At 39.1% G+C, this 15,944-nt stretch overlaps 1 protein-coding gene and 1 pseudogene across 1 annotated transcript; both read right to left on the bottom strand.

Annotated features, from left to right (window-relative positions):
• Positions 1-1,856: 1,856 nt before the first annotated feature.
• On the bottom strand, positions 1,857-3,543 carry LOC113886585 (annotated as a pseudogene).
• A 9,435-nt stretch (positions 3,544-12,978) lies between these two features.
• On the bottom strand, positions 12,979-13,911 carry LOC113886233 (olfactory receptor 145-like). Its single transcript, XM_027532273.1, has one exon. The coding sequence runs from the start codon at positions 13,909-13,911 to the stop codon at positions 12,979-12,981; it is 933 nt and encodes a 310-aa protein (XP_027388074.1).
• Positions 13,912-15,944: the final 2,033 nt, after the last annotated feature.

Below are 15,944 nucleotides of genomic sequence, written 5' to 3'. Positions count from 1 at the left end.
ATTGTATTTCTAATCCAAGAAGATAGTCTATGAGAATTAAGTAACTTTCCTTGTCACAACATTCAGAAAACTAAGATCATGGCATCTGGTCCCATCACTTCATGGGAAATAGATGGGGAAACAGTGGAAACAGTGTCAGACTTTATTTTTTTGGGCTCCAAAATCACTGCAGATAGTGACTGCAGCCGTGAAATTAAAAGATGCTTACCCCTTTGAAGGAAAGTTATGACCAACATAGATAGCATATTCAAAAGCAGAGACATTACTTTGCCAACAAAGGTCCATCTAGTCAAGGCTATGGGTTTTCCAGTGATCATGTATGGATGTGAGAGTTGGACTGTGAAGAAAGCTGAGCGCCAAATTATTGATGCTTTTGAATTGTGGTGTTGGAGTTTGAGAGTCCCTTGGACTGCAAGGAGATCCAACCAGTCCATTCTAAAGGAGATCAGCCCTGGGTGTTCTTTGGAAGGAATGATGCTAAAGCTGAAACTCCAGTACTTTGGCCACCTCATGCGAAGAGTTGACTCATTGGAAAAGACTCTGATGCTGGGAGGGATTGGGGGCAGGAGGAGAAGGGGACGACAGAGGATGAGATGGCTGGATGGCATCACTGACTCGATGGACGTGAGTCTGAGTGAACTCCGGGAGTTGGTGATGGACAGGGAGGCCTGGCGTGCTGCGATTCATGGGGTCGCAGAGAGTCGGATACGACTGAGCGACTGAACTGAAGTGAACTGAAATGATAAATAAATCATTAACCACTCTATGTACCAAACATATAACGAATATATTTTGACAATCCATACATGCAGGCAACAAAATCGTTTGTCAAAGGAGGCATGCACAGTGCTTACAGATACAAAGTGGGTTATACTTAATAGTCTATGAAGTCTTCCACCTCAGAAATTAAATGTGATATAATTGCTTAATGAAGCCTGAAAAGATGGGAAGAGGAAACATTCTCAGATTCATGCTTCTAAAGTCAATTGGCAGATAAGACATCCCCAGTGACATTATGTCACACTAATGGTCCGTCTTGTCAAACCTATGGTTTTTCCAGAAGTCATATGGATGTGAGAGTTGGACTATAAAGAAAGCTGAGTGCTAAAGAATTGATGCTTTTGAACTGTGGTGTTGGAGAAGACTCTTGAGAGTCCCTTCTATAGCAAGGCGAGTCTACCGATCCATCCTAAAGGAAATTAGTCCTGAATATTCATTGGAAGGACTGATGCTGAAGCTGAAATTCCAATACTTTGGCTACCTGAGGCAAAGAACTGACTTATTTGAAAAGACCTTGATGCTGGGAAAGATTGAAGGTGGGAGGACAAGGGGATGACAGAGGATGAGATGGTTGGAGGGCATCACCAACTCGATGGACATGAGTTTGAGTAAATTCCGGGAGTTGGTGATGGACAGGGAGGCCTGGCGTGCTGCAGTCCATGGGTTTCAAGGAGTTGGACATGACTGAGTGATTGAACTGAACTGAACTGAATGTTCCCTGACTTGATGATTTGTTGGCCAGTCTTCTATTTTCACAGGAAAAGCTAAGTTCAGACTAATGCAGAAAATGTATTATAATAAATAAATAAAATGATTATAATGAATGATAAATAAGATAATAAATGTTCTTCTAAATAGTATTAATAAGTGGGAACATGTTTGGAAGGAAATTATGTAAATGGTAAACAAGAAGAGAAGTCTCCTATTTGATAAGTATAAATAAATTGATATGTCAAAAATTTATTTCAATATGGTACAAAATAGGATAATAATACTAATAAAAATCATTAACATTAAAAAGATAATATCTCTATTCTGTGATTATTTGCAAAAAGAGGTGTGGTTTCTAATCAAAATTATATAGTTTTTCTCAGAGAAGTTTTCACATCTTTGTGTCTCAAGCTGTAGATTAAAGGGTTCATCATAGCAACCACATTGGTGTTAAAGAGAGAAGAGATGTTTTGCTCATCCAGAAATGCAGCAGAAGATGGTTTAAGATATACAAATGCACATGATCCAAAGAAGAGAGAAACAGCAATGATGTGGGAACTGCAGGTGCTGATGGCTTTGGACCTGCCCTCTGTGGAGCTGATGTGGAAGATGCTGGAGAAAATAAGATTATAAAGATAAAGATGGTGAGACTGGGCATAGTGATGTTGATGCCCACCACAGGGAAAACAACCAACTTATTGACCGAGTACTTGTGCAGGAGAGCTGAAGCAGAGGATGGATGTCACAGAAATAATGGTTAATAGTGTTTGCATCACAGAAGTTCAGTCTCTGCATGTATCCAGTGTGAGCCATGGCCCAGAAAATGCCATCTAGTAGGAACCAAGGCACAAGGCTGGAACACACTTTAGGGGACATAATGTTATACAAAAGTGGCTTACAGATGGCCACATAGAGGTCATAGGCCATTGATGTCAGCACATATATTTCAGAAATGACAATAAAACAGAAAAAGTAGAGCTGAGTCATGAGCCCCATGTAAGAAATGATCTTCTTCGAAGTGAAGTTACTTAGCATTTTTGGTGCAAACACAGAAGAATAACAGAGATCTATGAAGGAAAAGTTAAAGAGGGAAAAGTATGTAGATGTGAATCCAGTTGAATTAAGATTATCAAGCCCAGGTTCCCCATCACAGTGACCATGTACATTCCTAGAACAGGAAGAAAATGTTGGTGGGAATGCAAACTAGTACAGCCACTATGGAGAACAGTGTGGAGATTCCTTAAAAAACTGGAAATAGAACTGCCTTATGATCCAGCAATCCCACTGCTGGGCATACACACTGAGGAAACCAGAAGGGAAAGAGACACGTGTACCCCAATGTTCATCGCAGCACTGTTTATAATAGCCAGGACATGGAAGCAACCTAGATGCCCATCAGCAGATGAATGGATAAGAAAGCAGTGGTACATATACACAATGGAGTATTACTCAGCCATTAAAAAGAATACATTTGAATCAGTTCTAATGAGATGGATAAAACTGGAACCTATTATACAGAGTGAAGTAAGCCAGAAAGAAAAACACGAATACAGTATAATAACGCATATATATGGAATTTAGAAAGATGGTAACAATAACCCTGTGTACGAGATAGCAAAAGAGACACCAATGTATAGATCAGTCTTATGGACTCTGTGGGAGAGGGAGAGGGTGGGGAGATTTGGGAGAATAGCATTGAAACATGTATAATATCATGTATGAAACGAGTCGCCAGTCCAGGTTCGATGCACGGTACTGAATGCTTGGGGCTGGTGCACTGGGATGACCCAGAGGGAGGGTAGGGGAGGGAGGAGGGAGGAGGGTTCAGGATGGGGAACACGGGTATACCTGTGGCGGATTCATTTCGATATTTGGCAAAACTAATCCAATATTGTAAAGTTTAAAAATAAAATAAAATTAAAAAAAAATAAAAATTAAAAAAATTTAAAAAAAGAAAAAAAAAAAAAAGAAAATGGGGAGCTGGAGATCTGGTTGGTCTGTTATTCCCATCAAAATGAACTGAGTCAGGAAAGACCTATTTCCAAGAGCCATTCTTCTCTAAAGGAATCTGTGGACACAGGCGAAAGTGTTCCATTAGAGAACAACTCAGCTCTTCCACAGTTTCTCCTCCTATGAAAGAGTATACACACTGTGAATGCCTGACACTATCCCAACCTTCATTCATGTCAACTCTTCCCTCACCAGTCCAACTGGAGGCAGTGACCCTAGCAATCTGGTGCTGTGTTCTCATGCAGGTTAGACCTTATGTGGCAGGAACTAAGAACACTGCTTCAAGATGAGGGGACCCAAGTCTATGAGAATCAAGTTACCAACCTTATCACAGAGTAAAAGTCATAAAGGAAGAAGAATGAGAGATCCACCTACTTAGAGGAAACTTCCTGACTGATATGTCTTTGAGCCCCTCTAATATTCGCTGATTCCTCTCCAACAAATGCTTCCAGTAGTTTTACTTGAGTCTCAGCTTCACAAAATGAGAAAGAATGGACATATGATAGGTCCCTGGACTTTGATCACAAAATGAGGAAAAAGTGTTATAAATTAAATTCAGAAACTCACCCAACTTTGATCTTAAAACTTCAGGACTTTCTCCTTACCCTGTGTATTTACCATGTTGGTTCTGCAAATGTCATTTCATGTTTTCCAGGCTTGATCCCTTTGATTTTAGGGGAGAGAAAGTAGACATTAATTCACATATGCCCTGGAAATCTTTGTGAACTTCTATAATTTCTGATATTTTCAGTGTTCTCAAGCAACAGAAGATAGTCCTTTTATTATAATACTTGCTACTTGATTAGACCCAGAATATTTAATGTGAGTTTAAGGATGTAATGCACTTGGTGAAATACAGGTTAGAAGCTTGCCTGGTCTCTTCCCCAGAATGTAGATTATATGTTTAATATGGAATAAGGAAATTTTGGATCCTGGTTCATGATCTGTCTTTATTTCCTTACAGACTCACTCTTTTACTCATTTTTGCTTTATTCTAGGGACTGTACATCCCTCAGTTAGATCCAAAGTGAATTCACATCTCCTCATTATCTACACCTCTGAAGGGGAAGCTGTTACATTGTCTCATTCCCTCTTTATTCACATTTACTAAATGGGCGTATTTCCACAAGAGACCTACTTACAGGTTTCTTTATTTCTTTATCTGAATTCATCAAATGTTGCAGTGACTCATTTCAGTTGTTCTCTATCTGAGATGTCTCTGAAATAATTTGTTATATAATGTCACTTCTATAGTTTATACTTTTCACATCTTCCTGAAATTTCTACCTGACTCTTCTACTGGCTAATTTCCTTTAACATTTCAGTGACTGAAATTAACAATTTTTCTCATGATAGAACAGAGTAGGGGTTATGGAATTAGAGAGAGTCCTCTGAATCCTACCTTCCTTCTTCCACTTATACATACTATAACACTTTGGACAAGTTATTGAATCTCTAGGTTCACCTACATGAAGTAAGGAATGTCAAAATAGCATCTCTTTCATTGACCTGCTGTGTTAATCAAGTGAATAAAAAAATAAGTAAAATGGTTGGGCCAGTATTGGCATATGAGTGTCAATAAACATCAGCTGTTACTACTCATGTTTTCATAAATTTAAGTAGATTCTTTTTTATAATATTCATCAAACTTTCCCCTTTTAATTCATGCTTTTCTATAAACTGTATATTTTATTAAGTCAAACATTTATTCTACCCTGTTAACTATTTGGATCCTGAAACTAAGAACAAAGCTGAGTACACAGAAAGAACTCAATCAATACTTCTGAAACTCATCTTATTTTTATCTAAGAGCTTTCAGAATACATTCAAAACTTCTCTTATGCTTAACCACAATGTTTACAACCACAAAGACCTGCACCTACCTGTCCCCAGCCACCACACAACTTCTGGCTTTATGATTAAACTGAACTAGTGTAATGTTGAACTATAGAGGCACATAACTCTTATTTTAGCATTTTCTCATATATTCACTCATTTGTTCATGAACAATGCTGCAAGGAGATCCAACCAGTCCATTCTAAAGGAGATCAGCCCCGGGTGTTCTTTGGAAGGACTGATGCTAAAGCTGAAACTCCAATACTTTGCCACCTCATGCAAAGAGTTGATTCATTGGAAAAGACTCTGATACTGGGAGGGATTGGGGTCAGGAGGAGAAGGGGACGACAGAGGATGAGATGGCTGGATGGCATCACCGACTCGATGGATGTGGATTTGAGTGAACTCCGGGAGTTGGTGATGGACAGGGAGGCCTGGCATGCTGCAGTTCATGTGGTCACAAAGAGTCGGACACAACTGAGTGACTGAACTGAACTGAACTGAATGCTGCTAGAATAAGGTCTGAAAGCACAGCTCTGTCCCTCCTTGGTTCAAGAACTTTCAGTGGTTCTCCATTAGCCACTTGAAAATTGAAGCTATGTAGTAAAGAATAATTTCTTAGAACTATGATTAAGGCTTGGTTAAAACTAAAGAAGAAAGTGAATCAGAGTTAACTTTGATGAGAAGCCATGAAAGTACCGTTCTGATTGACTGAAGTATCTTGCACTCTTTAAATATGCTACAAAAATTTAACCTTCTCAAAAAACATAAAAAGAAAGGAGAATGTTTACTTTTCAAAGACCACTCAATTGTCTTGGACACATTTTAGAAATGTCTAAAACACATTTTAGAAATACATATGTTTTTGTGTATAAAACAAACCTACATGAGTTTATCTTGAGGGAGAAGAATATCATTCTATGATAATAGAGTTTTCTCTCTCTTATTGACAGAAAAGCATCAAATGCTCAAAAATATGCTTTCAAAATGCTCCAAAAAAAGAGGGCCTCCACAAACAAAATAATGACTTGTGCGGCTACCACAATTATGTAATTTACTTATTTGTTTTTAGTGGGGCAACCCTTAAAAGGGAGAGATGGAAGAAATTGTTAGCAATTGAATTTCTGATGAATGAAAATTAAAATCATCCATGTGAAATTTTAAATGTAGACTTCTTTGAAACATCTTCTTTGTTCTCTAGCTCTTATTTAGAATCTTCCCAATATATTGTATAATATTTGAAATCATTAGTCTAGCTAAATTAGGTAAGAAAATGTATATTAATGATGCAGCAACTTGAAAAAGAATCCAATTTCACATGAACTTAGAAAAGCTCTGTCCTGGTTCATGGGCACAGGAGAAATCCAGGGCTTATGAGGTTGACTCTAAGATGGAACACCTTCAGAAGAACCATAACTTCCTTCAAAACCTGTCAGTGCCAATGACATAACTCAGGAAAGGAAGAACTATAAGGAGATCAAACCAGTCAATCCTAAAAGAACTCAGTCCTGAATATTCATTGGGATGACTGATGCTGAAGCTTAGGCGCTGATACTTTGGCCACCTAATGAGAAGAACTGAGTCATTAGAAAAGATGCTGATGCTGGGAAAGACTGAAGGCAGGAGGAGAAGGATGACAGAGGATCTGATGGTTGGATGGCATCACTGAATTGATGGACATGAGTTTCAGCGAGTTCTGGGAGTTGGTGAAGGACAGGGAAGCCTGGTGTGCTGTAGTCCATTGGGTCACAAAGAGTCAGTTCAGTCAAAGAGAATGAACTGAACATATAACATGTATAATATCATATACGAAACGAGTCACCAGTCCAGGTTTGATGCACGATACTGGATGCTTGGGGCTGGTGCACTGGGACGACCCAGAGGGATGGTACAGGGAGGGAGGAGGGAGAAGGGTTCAGGATGGGGAGCACATGTATACCTGTGGCAGATTCATGTTGATATATTTCAAAACCAATACAATATTGTAAAGTTAAAAAATAAAATAAAATGGAGAAAAAAAAAATCCTCTGGCTTGATTCCCCCTCCGCTTAAAAGAAGTCCAAGTAGAGAGATGCACAGTTAGATTGCTAACTAAAACATGATTAAGTTGCCAAACAATCAGCAAGGTTGCCTCCTTTACAAGGTTACCACCCGTAATTATGAAACATTGTATTTTAAGTTATTTATATTTTTTTCAGATTAACCAAAGATATACATTACTCATTATAAAGAGCTGTTCTTTTATATTAATGAACAGATTTCATTCTAATTTTGAGGCGCATGAAATGAAAGATTAGTGATCAGGCTTAATTTACTCTTGGGGATCCTCAAATTGTTATAAAATACATAATACAGTACATGCATCCGTATTCTGTAGGTTTCCAAATGGCCCAGTTAAGTTCATTTGTTTAGATGCATTTGCTTCCATTTGAAAAACAAGTTTATAGAGAGAAATACTAGTTTAAACAAACAAAATTCTAACCAAGATCAACAATTTTAGGTAAATAGATCTTGTTAAGGAAAAATCAGTCATGTCCGTATTGCAGTCAGGAGATGAAAAACGAGTGGTCATCTAGAAATATTAGCCAAAGATTTAGTTATGCTGAACATCTCAAAAAACATTTAGTTATGCTGATCATCTCAAAAAAAGAAAAAAGTAAAAAGTCAGCTTTGCCAAATTTCAAAATACGTAAATACTGACTGGAGTTTAAGAAGAGCGTTTGGTAGTTAATATTTTTCAAAATATCTTGGAAAATGATTACAGGGTCACTGATACAGCATATTGAGGATTTTTAAAGTAGCACGTTTTTACTTTCAAAAAATAATCCAACATTCTTGTCATAATTCGCTTTATTCTCCAAATATTTCTTTCACATTGGCATTATTCTCCCAGCTGCAATTTGATGTTTCTGTACCTAAAACTCCATATGAGTGTAGCACACAGAACCCAGCAAAACCAGAAATAATCTACTTGTTCAAAAGTCATCTAGTCCTGTTGCTTTAACATTTTAAATCATAAATAACTTAAGCTTTCATCTTTTCTAGAGAAATCCTGTGATTTCAATAGTATCTAGGGTCTTGCACAAGGAGTGAGTCCATAGATAAAGGTTTTCATTATCAAAAACTTTTCTGTGCAAATTACTTTTTCTTTTCTTGATGCAATTACTCCTCATGATTTATCTCCTGTAACTGATGCCTTGTAGGATTCTTTGTAATCCCATGGACTATACAGTTCATGGAATTCTCCAGGCCAGAATAGTGGAGTGGGTTCCCTTCTCCAGGGGATCTTCCCAACCCATGGATCAAACCCAGGTCTTCCACACTGAAGGAAGATACTTTACCACAAGGGAAACCCAGGTCCCTAAATCTCACGATTGTGTCCCACACTGGGACATCTTATTTATTGACCATATGCTCTTTGAGTCCTGACATAATAACACTAGGACCACAGCCTTGTCTAACTCAATGAAACTAAGCCATGCCTCTGGGGCAACCCAAGACGGGCGGGTCATGGTGGAGAGATCTGACAGAATGTGGTCTACTGGAGAAGGGAATGGCAAACCACTTCAGTATCCTTGCCTTGAAAACCCCATGAACAGTATGAAAAGGCAAAATGATAGGATACTGAAAGAGAAACTCCCCAGGTCAGTAGGTACCCAATATGCTACTGGAGATCAGTGGAGAAATAACTCCAGAAAGAATGAAGGGATGGAGCCAAAGCAAAAACAATACCCAGCTGTGGATGTGACTGGTGATAGAAGCAAGGTCCGATGCTGTAAAGAGCAATATTGCATAGGAACCTGGAATGTCAGGTCCATGAATCAAGGCAAATTGGAAGTGGTCAAACAAGAGATGGCAAGAGTGAATGTCGACATTCTAGGAATCAGCCAACTGAAATGGACTGGAATGAGTGAATTTAACTCAGATGACCATTATATCTACTACTGCGGGCAGGAATCCCTCAGAAGAAATGGAGTGGCCATCATGGTCAACAAAAGAGTCTGAAATGCAGTACTTGGATGCAATCTCAAAAATGACAGAATGATCTCTGTTCATTTCAAGGCAAACCATTCAATATCACAGTAATCCAAGTCTAGGCCCCAACCAGTAACGCTGAAGAAGCTGAAGTTGAACGGATTTATGAAGACCTACAAGACCTTTTAGAATGAACACCCAAAAAAGATGTCCTTTTCATTATAGGGGACTGGAATGCAAAAGTAGGAAGTCAAGAAACACCTGGAGTAATAGGCAAAATTGGCCTTGGAATATGGAATGAAGCAGGGCAAAGACTAATAGAGTTTTGCCAAGAAAATGCACTGGTCATAACAAACACCCTCTTCCAACAACACAAGAGAAGACTCTATACATGGACATCACCAGATGGTCAACACTGAAATCAGATTGATTATATTCTCTGCAGCCAAAGATGGAGAAGCTCTATACAGTCAGCAAAAACAAGATCAGGAGCTGACTGTGGCTCAGACCATGAACTCCTTATTGCCAAATTCAGACTTAAATTGAAGACAGTAGGGAAAACCACTAGACCATTCAGGTATGACCTAAATCTAATCCCTTATGATTATACAGTGGAAGTGAGAAATAGATTTAAGGGGCTAGATCTGATGGATAGAGTGCCTGATGAACTATGGAATGAGGTTCATGACATTGTACAGGAGACAGGGATCAAGACCATCCCCATGGAAAAGAAATGCAAAACAGCAAAATGGCTGCCTGGGGAGGCCTTACAAATAGCTGTGAAAAGAAGAGAAGTGAAAAGCAAAGGAGAAAAGGAAAGATATAAACATCTGAATGCAGAGTTCCAAAGAATAGCAAGAAGAGATAAGAAAGCCTTCTTCAGCGATCAATGCAAAGAAATAGAGGAAAACAACAGAATGGGAAAGACTAGGGATCTCTTCAAGAAAATCAGAGATACCAAAGGAACATTTCATGCAAAGATGGGCTCGATAAAGGACAGAAATGGTATGGACCTAACAAAAGCAGAAGATATTAAGAAGAGATGGCAAGAATACACAGAAGAACTGTACAAAAAGATCTTCATGACCCAGATAATCATGATGGTGTTATCACTGACCTAGAGCCAGACATCCTGGAATGTGAAGTCCAGTGGGCCTTAGAAAGCATCACTACGAACAAAGCTAGTGGAGGTGATGGAATTCCAGTTGAGCTATTCCAAATCCTGAAAGATGATGCTGTGAAAGTGCTGCATTCAATATGCCAGCAAATTTGGACAACTCAGCAATGGCCACAGGACTGGAAAAGGTCAGTTTTCATTCCAATCCCAAAGAAAGGCAATGCCAAAGAATGCTCAAACTACCGCACAATTGCACTCATCTCACACGCTAATAAAGTAATGCTCAAAATTCTCCAAGCCAACCTTCAGCAATATGTGAACCGTGAACTTCTGGATGTTCAAGCTAGTTTTAGAAAAGGCAGAGGAACCAGAGATCAAATTGCCAACATCCGCCTGATCATGGAAAATGCAAGAGAGTTCCAGAAAAACATCTATTTCTGCTTTATTGACTATGCCAAAGCCTTTGACTGTGTGGATCACAGTAAACTGTGGAAAATTCTGAAAGAGATGGGAATACCAGACCACCTGAACTACCTCTTGAGAAATTTGTATGCAGGTCAGGAAGCAACAGTTAGAACTGGACATGGAATAACAGACTGGTTCCAAATAGGTAAAGGAGTACATCAAGGCTGTATATTGTCACCCTGTTTATTTAACTTATATGCAGAGTACATCATGAGAAACCCTGGACTGGAAGAAACACAAGCTGGAATCAAGATTGGCAGGAGAAATATCAATAACCTCAGATATTCAGATGACACCACTCTTATGGCAGAAAGTGAAGAGGAACTGAAAAGCCTTTTGATGAAAGTGAAAGAGGAGAGTGAAAAAGTTGGCTTAAAGCTCAACATTCTGAAAATGAAGATCATGGCATCCGGTCCCATCACTTCATGGGAAGTAGGTGGGGAAACAGTGGAAACAGTGTCATATTTTATTTTTCTGGTCTCCAAAATCACTACAGATGGTGACTGCAGCCATGAAATTAAAAGACGCTTACTCCTTGGAAGGAAAGTTATGACCAACCTAGATAGCATATTCAACAGCAGAGACATTACTTTGCCAACAAAGTTCCACCTAGTTAAGGCTATGGTTTTTCCTGTGGTCATGTATGGATGTGAGAGTTGAACTTGAAGAAAGCTGAGCACCAAAGAATTGATGCTTTTGAACTGTGGTGTTCGAGAAGACTCTTGAGAGTCCCTTGGACTGCAAGGAGATCCAGCCAGTCCATTCTGAAGGAGGTCGGCCCTGGGATTTCTTTGGAAGGAATGATGCTAAAGCTGAAACTCCAGTACTTTGGCCACCTCATGGGAAGAGCTGACTCATTGGAAAAGACTCTGATGCTGGGAGGGATTGGGGGCAAGAAGAGAAGGGGACGACAGAGGATGAGATGGCTGGATGGCATCACTGACTCGATGGACGTGAGTCTGAGTGAACTCCGGGAGTTGGTGATGGACAGGGAGGCCTGGCGTGCTGCGATTCATGGGGTCGCAGAGAGTCAGAGATGACTGAGCGACTGATCTGATCTGATCTGAGCATCCTTAATGCTCATGCCCTGTTCTCTGAAGTACAAACACTTAAAAGCATTCCAAATTCAGGTTTTTAATTTTGCAGAAATAGTAATTTCCCTTTTTGAGCAAACCATCTCTATATGATTCCCAAAAACTTTCTCTTTCTGATAACAACAACAGCAAAAGACAATCAAGCTGTTTTGCTAAAAAGAAAAGAAAGGATTACCCAGTTTAAGAAAAATTCATATGTCATTTTGAGACAGAGAAGAGTCAACTTTAAATCAGGAATGTTTTCTTATATTTCATGTTCATTGAAAAAGAATAACATAATCAAGAGTGTATAGAACATACTAAAGAATAATACATTCGAAGTCTGAATGATCAGAATTTAGTTTATAATTTTTCTTTCTAAAGCTGTGTGACTTAAAGTAAATCATTATCCAGTATTGGATTCACTTTCCCACCCATGCAAGACATGTATTTTGTTGATTGGCTATGTGTCAATTTTACTTACAAAGGTGAAAAATAAAACTCTTCGCCAAAAGCTTATGGATGGGAAATGGATTGTCCTTGATACTCTTAGAACCGCCAGTCTCTGGTATTTAAAGAAGATATATTATTGCCAAGTCAAATATGGGAAGATAAGAGTAGAAACAGAGCATTTATCCTCATTTATCCTTCTTATTGCAAGTTGATAGATAAAAACAACCCTAGTGATATGTTTTCAGTCTAGTGCTATGTAATTCACTATTTGGAGACCACTCATCTTTTCCCAGTGGAAAAATAATTTCAAAATTATAATGAAAAGAGATAATATATTCACTATTTAATGTTATTACTATGCAAGAAAAAGAGATGACATGTATCTTGAAAACAGTGAAAAAATATATATACAAAAATGGAAATAAATTATATAAATAGGACTCAAATTTATTTAAGATACTAGGTAAAAAAGATAATAAAAATATGATAAGAAGATTGTCATTAAAATTAAACACTCAATATCACTGTCCTGTAACACATGCACACAGACAGTTCTAATTAAAACTGTCTCATACTCAGGGTTTTTCTCAGAGCAAGTTTAACATCTTTGTTCCTCAAGCTGTAGATTAATGGGTTCATCATAGGAACCATATTGGTGTAAAAGACAGAAGAGATTTTCCCCTCATCCATAGACACAGCAGAAGGTGGTTTGAGATACATGAATGCCCCTGATCCAAAGAAGAGAGAAACAGCAATGATGTGCGAACTGCAGGTGCTGAAGGCTTTGGACCTGCCCTCTGTGGAGCTGATGTGGAGGATGTTGGTGAGGATGAGACCATAAGAGACAAAGATGGTGAGACTGGGCACAATGATATTGATACCTACCACGATGAACATTTCCAGCTCACTGACATAGGTACTTGTGCAGGAAAGCTGGAGCAGAGGGAGGATGTCACAGAAATAATGGTTGATGGTGTTTGCATCACAGAAGGTCAGTCTCAGCATGCATCCAGTGTGAGCCATGGCACCAGAAAATGCCATCAAGTAGGAACCAAGCATAAGGCTGGAACACACTTTAGGGGACATAACAACATTATACAAGAGTGGCTTACAGATGGCCACATAGCGGTCATAAGCCATTGATGTTAGCACATAGATTTCAGAAATGATAAAAAAACTGAAAAAGTAGAGCTGGGTCATGCACCCCACGTAAGAAATAATATTCTTTTTTGATATGAAGTTAATCAGCATTTTGGGTGTAAATACAGAAGAATAACAGAGGTCTATGAAGGACAAGTTAAAAAGGAAAAAGTACATGGGGGTGTGTAGGTGTGAATTCAGTGCAATTAGTGTTATCAATCCCAAATTTCCCAGCACAGTGACCATGTACATTCCTAGGAACAGGAAGAATAGAGGGAGTTGGAGATCTGGCTGGTTGGTTAATCCCAACAGAATGAATTCGGTCACAAAAGAGCCATTTCCAGGAGCCATTCTTCTCTAAGGTGATCTGTCAGCACAGAAGAAAAAGGTTACATAGAAAACAATGACTCAATTTTCACACAGTATCTCCTCTCACAAGTGTGGTGTTTGGGCTGGGGATATCTGACAGTAACCCAGCCTGGATTTATGGAATTGTCTTACCTACTCTCTCATGGAACTGTGTTAACCATTTTCATGAAATGTAGTGACAGGGAATTTTGTTTTTTTTGGGTCTTTATAAACTAAACAGGAAAGAGTATCAAAACTTAGCCTACAGAAGAAAGAAACCACTGCCCTGTGCAGACTTGACTGCTTGGGGAAAAAACAAACAGTGGATAAAGGAGAGATTTGGACCAGGATCGACTCATTCTTCCCATATCTCAACATTTCTCCTTTCACTTGGAGTCTCCCCTCACCAGTAAGACTATAGACAAAGACTCTAGTGATTAAGTGCTGCTCTTTAAAGCAGATTAGACTGGTGGGGTGAGAACAAAGAAAATTGCTTCTTAACTAAAACTAATTGGCCAGAGTCTGCTGCTAAGTCACTTCAGTCGTGTTTGATTCTGTGCGACCCCATAGACGGCAGCCCACCAGTCTCCCCCGTCCCTGGGATTCTCCAGGCAAGAACACTGGAGTGGGTTGCCATTTCCTTCTCCAATGCATGAAAGTGAAAAGTGAAAGTGAAGTCACTCAGTCATGTCCGACTCTTAGCAACCCCATGGACTGCAGCCTACCAGGCTCCTCTATCCATGGGATTTTCCAGGCAAGAGTACTTGAGTGGGCTGCCATTGCAGGCCAGAGTCTACAAGAGGTTAACTCTCCGCCCCACATCACAGAGTAAAAACTGTAATTGTAGATGAGTGAGACTTCCATCCATGGAGAGGGAACTTACTGACTGATCTAATGCATCCTTTTAGGCCCCATGTCTCTGAGCATTCACTGATCCATGTCTTAAATAGATATTTTTCTAAGATTTATGTGAGTCTCAGGAGGCAAAATTGGGAAATAATCATATCTTAGATCCTTGGACTTCCATTTCAAACAAGAAGAACATGAATAAATGAAATTCAGAAACTCACCTTCCTTTCTCCAGAAAACCCCAGGGCTTTCTTATCATTGGTTTTACCCTCTGGTCTTAGTAGGGCAATTTCAGGTTCTGAAGCTTTAGTTCCTTTGATTCTAATAGAATTCAGCCCACATGTATTTTCTGATTTGACTTCAAAATCTTTTAGAAATGTAAATCATAATTTCTGTTTATGACTTTCAGTCCACTCAAGCAGCAGAGAAAAATAAACATTTTTATTTATTATTATTTTTGCCACTTGGTAAGTCACAGATGATTTAATGTGAGTATAATGCTATAATGCACTCACTTATAAATGTGGCAGAAGTTTGCTCAGTCTCTTCCCCAGGGAAACAGTCTATGTATAATAGGGACCTGGGGGGATTGCATTTGCAGTCTGTAGCTTAATCTATCCTTAGTCCCTTAGAGAATCCATAGTTTACTCAAGTTTTCCCTTCACTTAGGGATTTTCCATTCCCCAAAGAAGAGCCAAAACTCCCATTTTCTGTTCATTTAGATTACAGAAATGAAGAGGAAGCCCTAGTCTCTTTTTTCCTACAAAAACAACTGATGCAAAAACAATTTATGTAGCAAATATGTAAGAAATTCAGAAACTTATTAAGTCTTTCACCCAGTTTATGCATGAAGCCAGACGTATTTAAGCTTGGCATAAGAGCAATTCTGGAAAATATGATTCAGAAATGAGTCCTAGAAAATCATTGCTGGTGCTATACTTAGTCACTCGGTCTTGTCCAACTCTTTGTGGCCCCATGGACTGTGACCTACCAGGTTCCTCTGACCTTGGGGATTCTCCAGGCAAGGATACTGAAGTGGGTTGCCATATATTCCTCCAGGGGATCTTCCCTGCCCAGGGATCAAACCCACGTTTCCCTCATTGCAGATGGATTCTTTACCATCTGCACCATAAGGGAAGCCCAAGAATACAGAGTGGGTTGCTTATCCCTCCTCCAGAGGGTCTTTT

Source organism: Bos indicus x Bos taurus, chromosome 29, assembly GCF_003369695.1.
Source record: "Bos indicus x Bos taurus breed Angus x Brahman F1 hybrid chromosome 29, Bos_hybrid_MaternalHap_v2.0, whole genome shotgun sequence".
Taxonomy (NCBI): Eukaryota; Metazoa; Chordata; class Mammalia; order Artiodactyla; family Bovidae; genus Bos; species Bos indicus x Bos taurus.
This window is presented reverse-complemented; position numbering and strand designations above follow the sequence as displayed.

Excerpts from the sequence above, each read along its gene's own strand:
- LOC113886233 (XM_027532273.1), bottom strand. The coding sequence starts at position 13,911 with ATGGCTCCTGGAAATGGCTCTTTTGTGACCGAATTCATTCTGTTGGGA.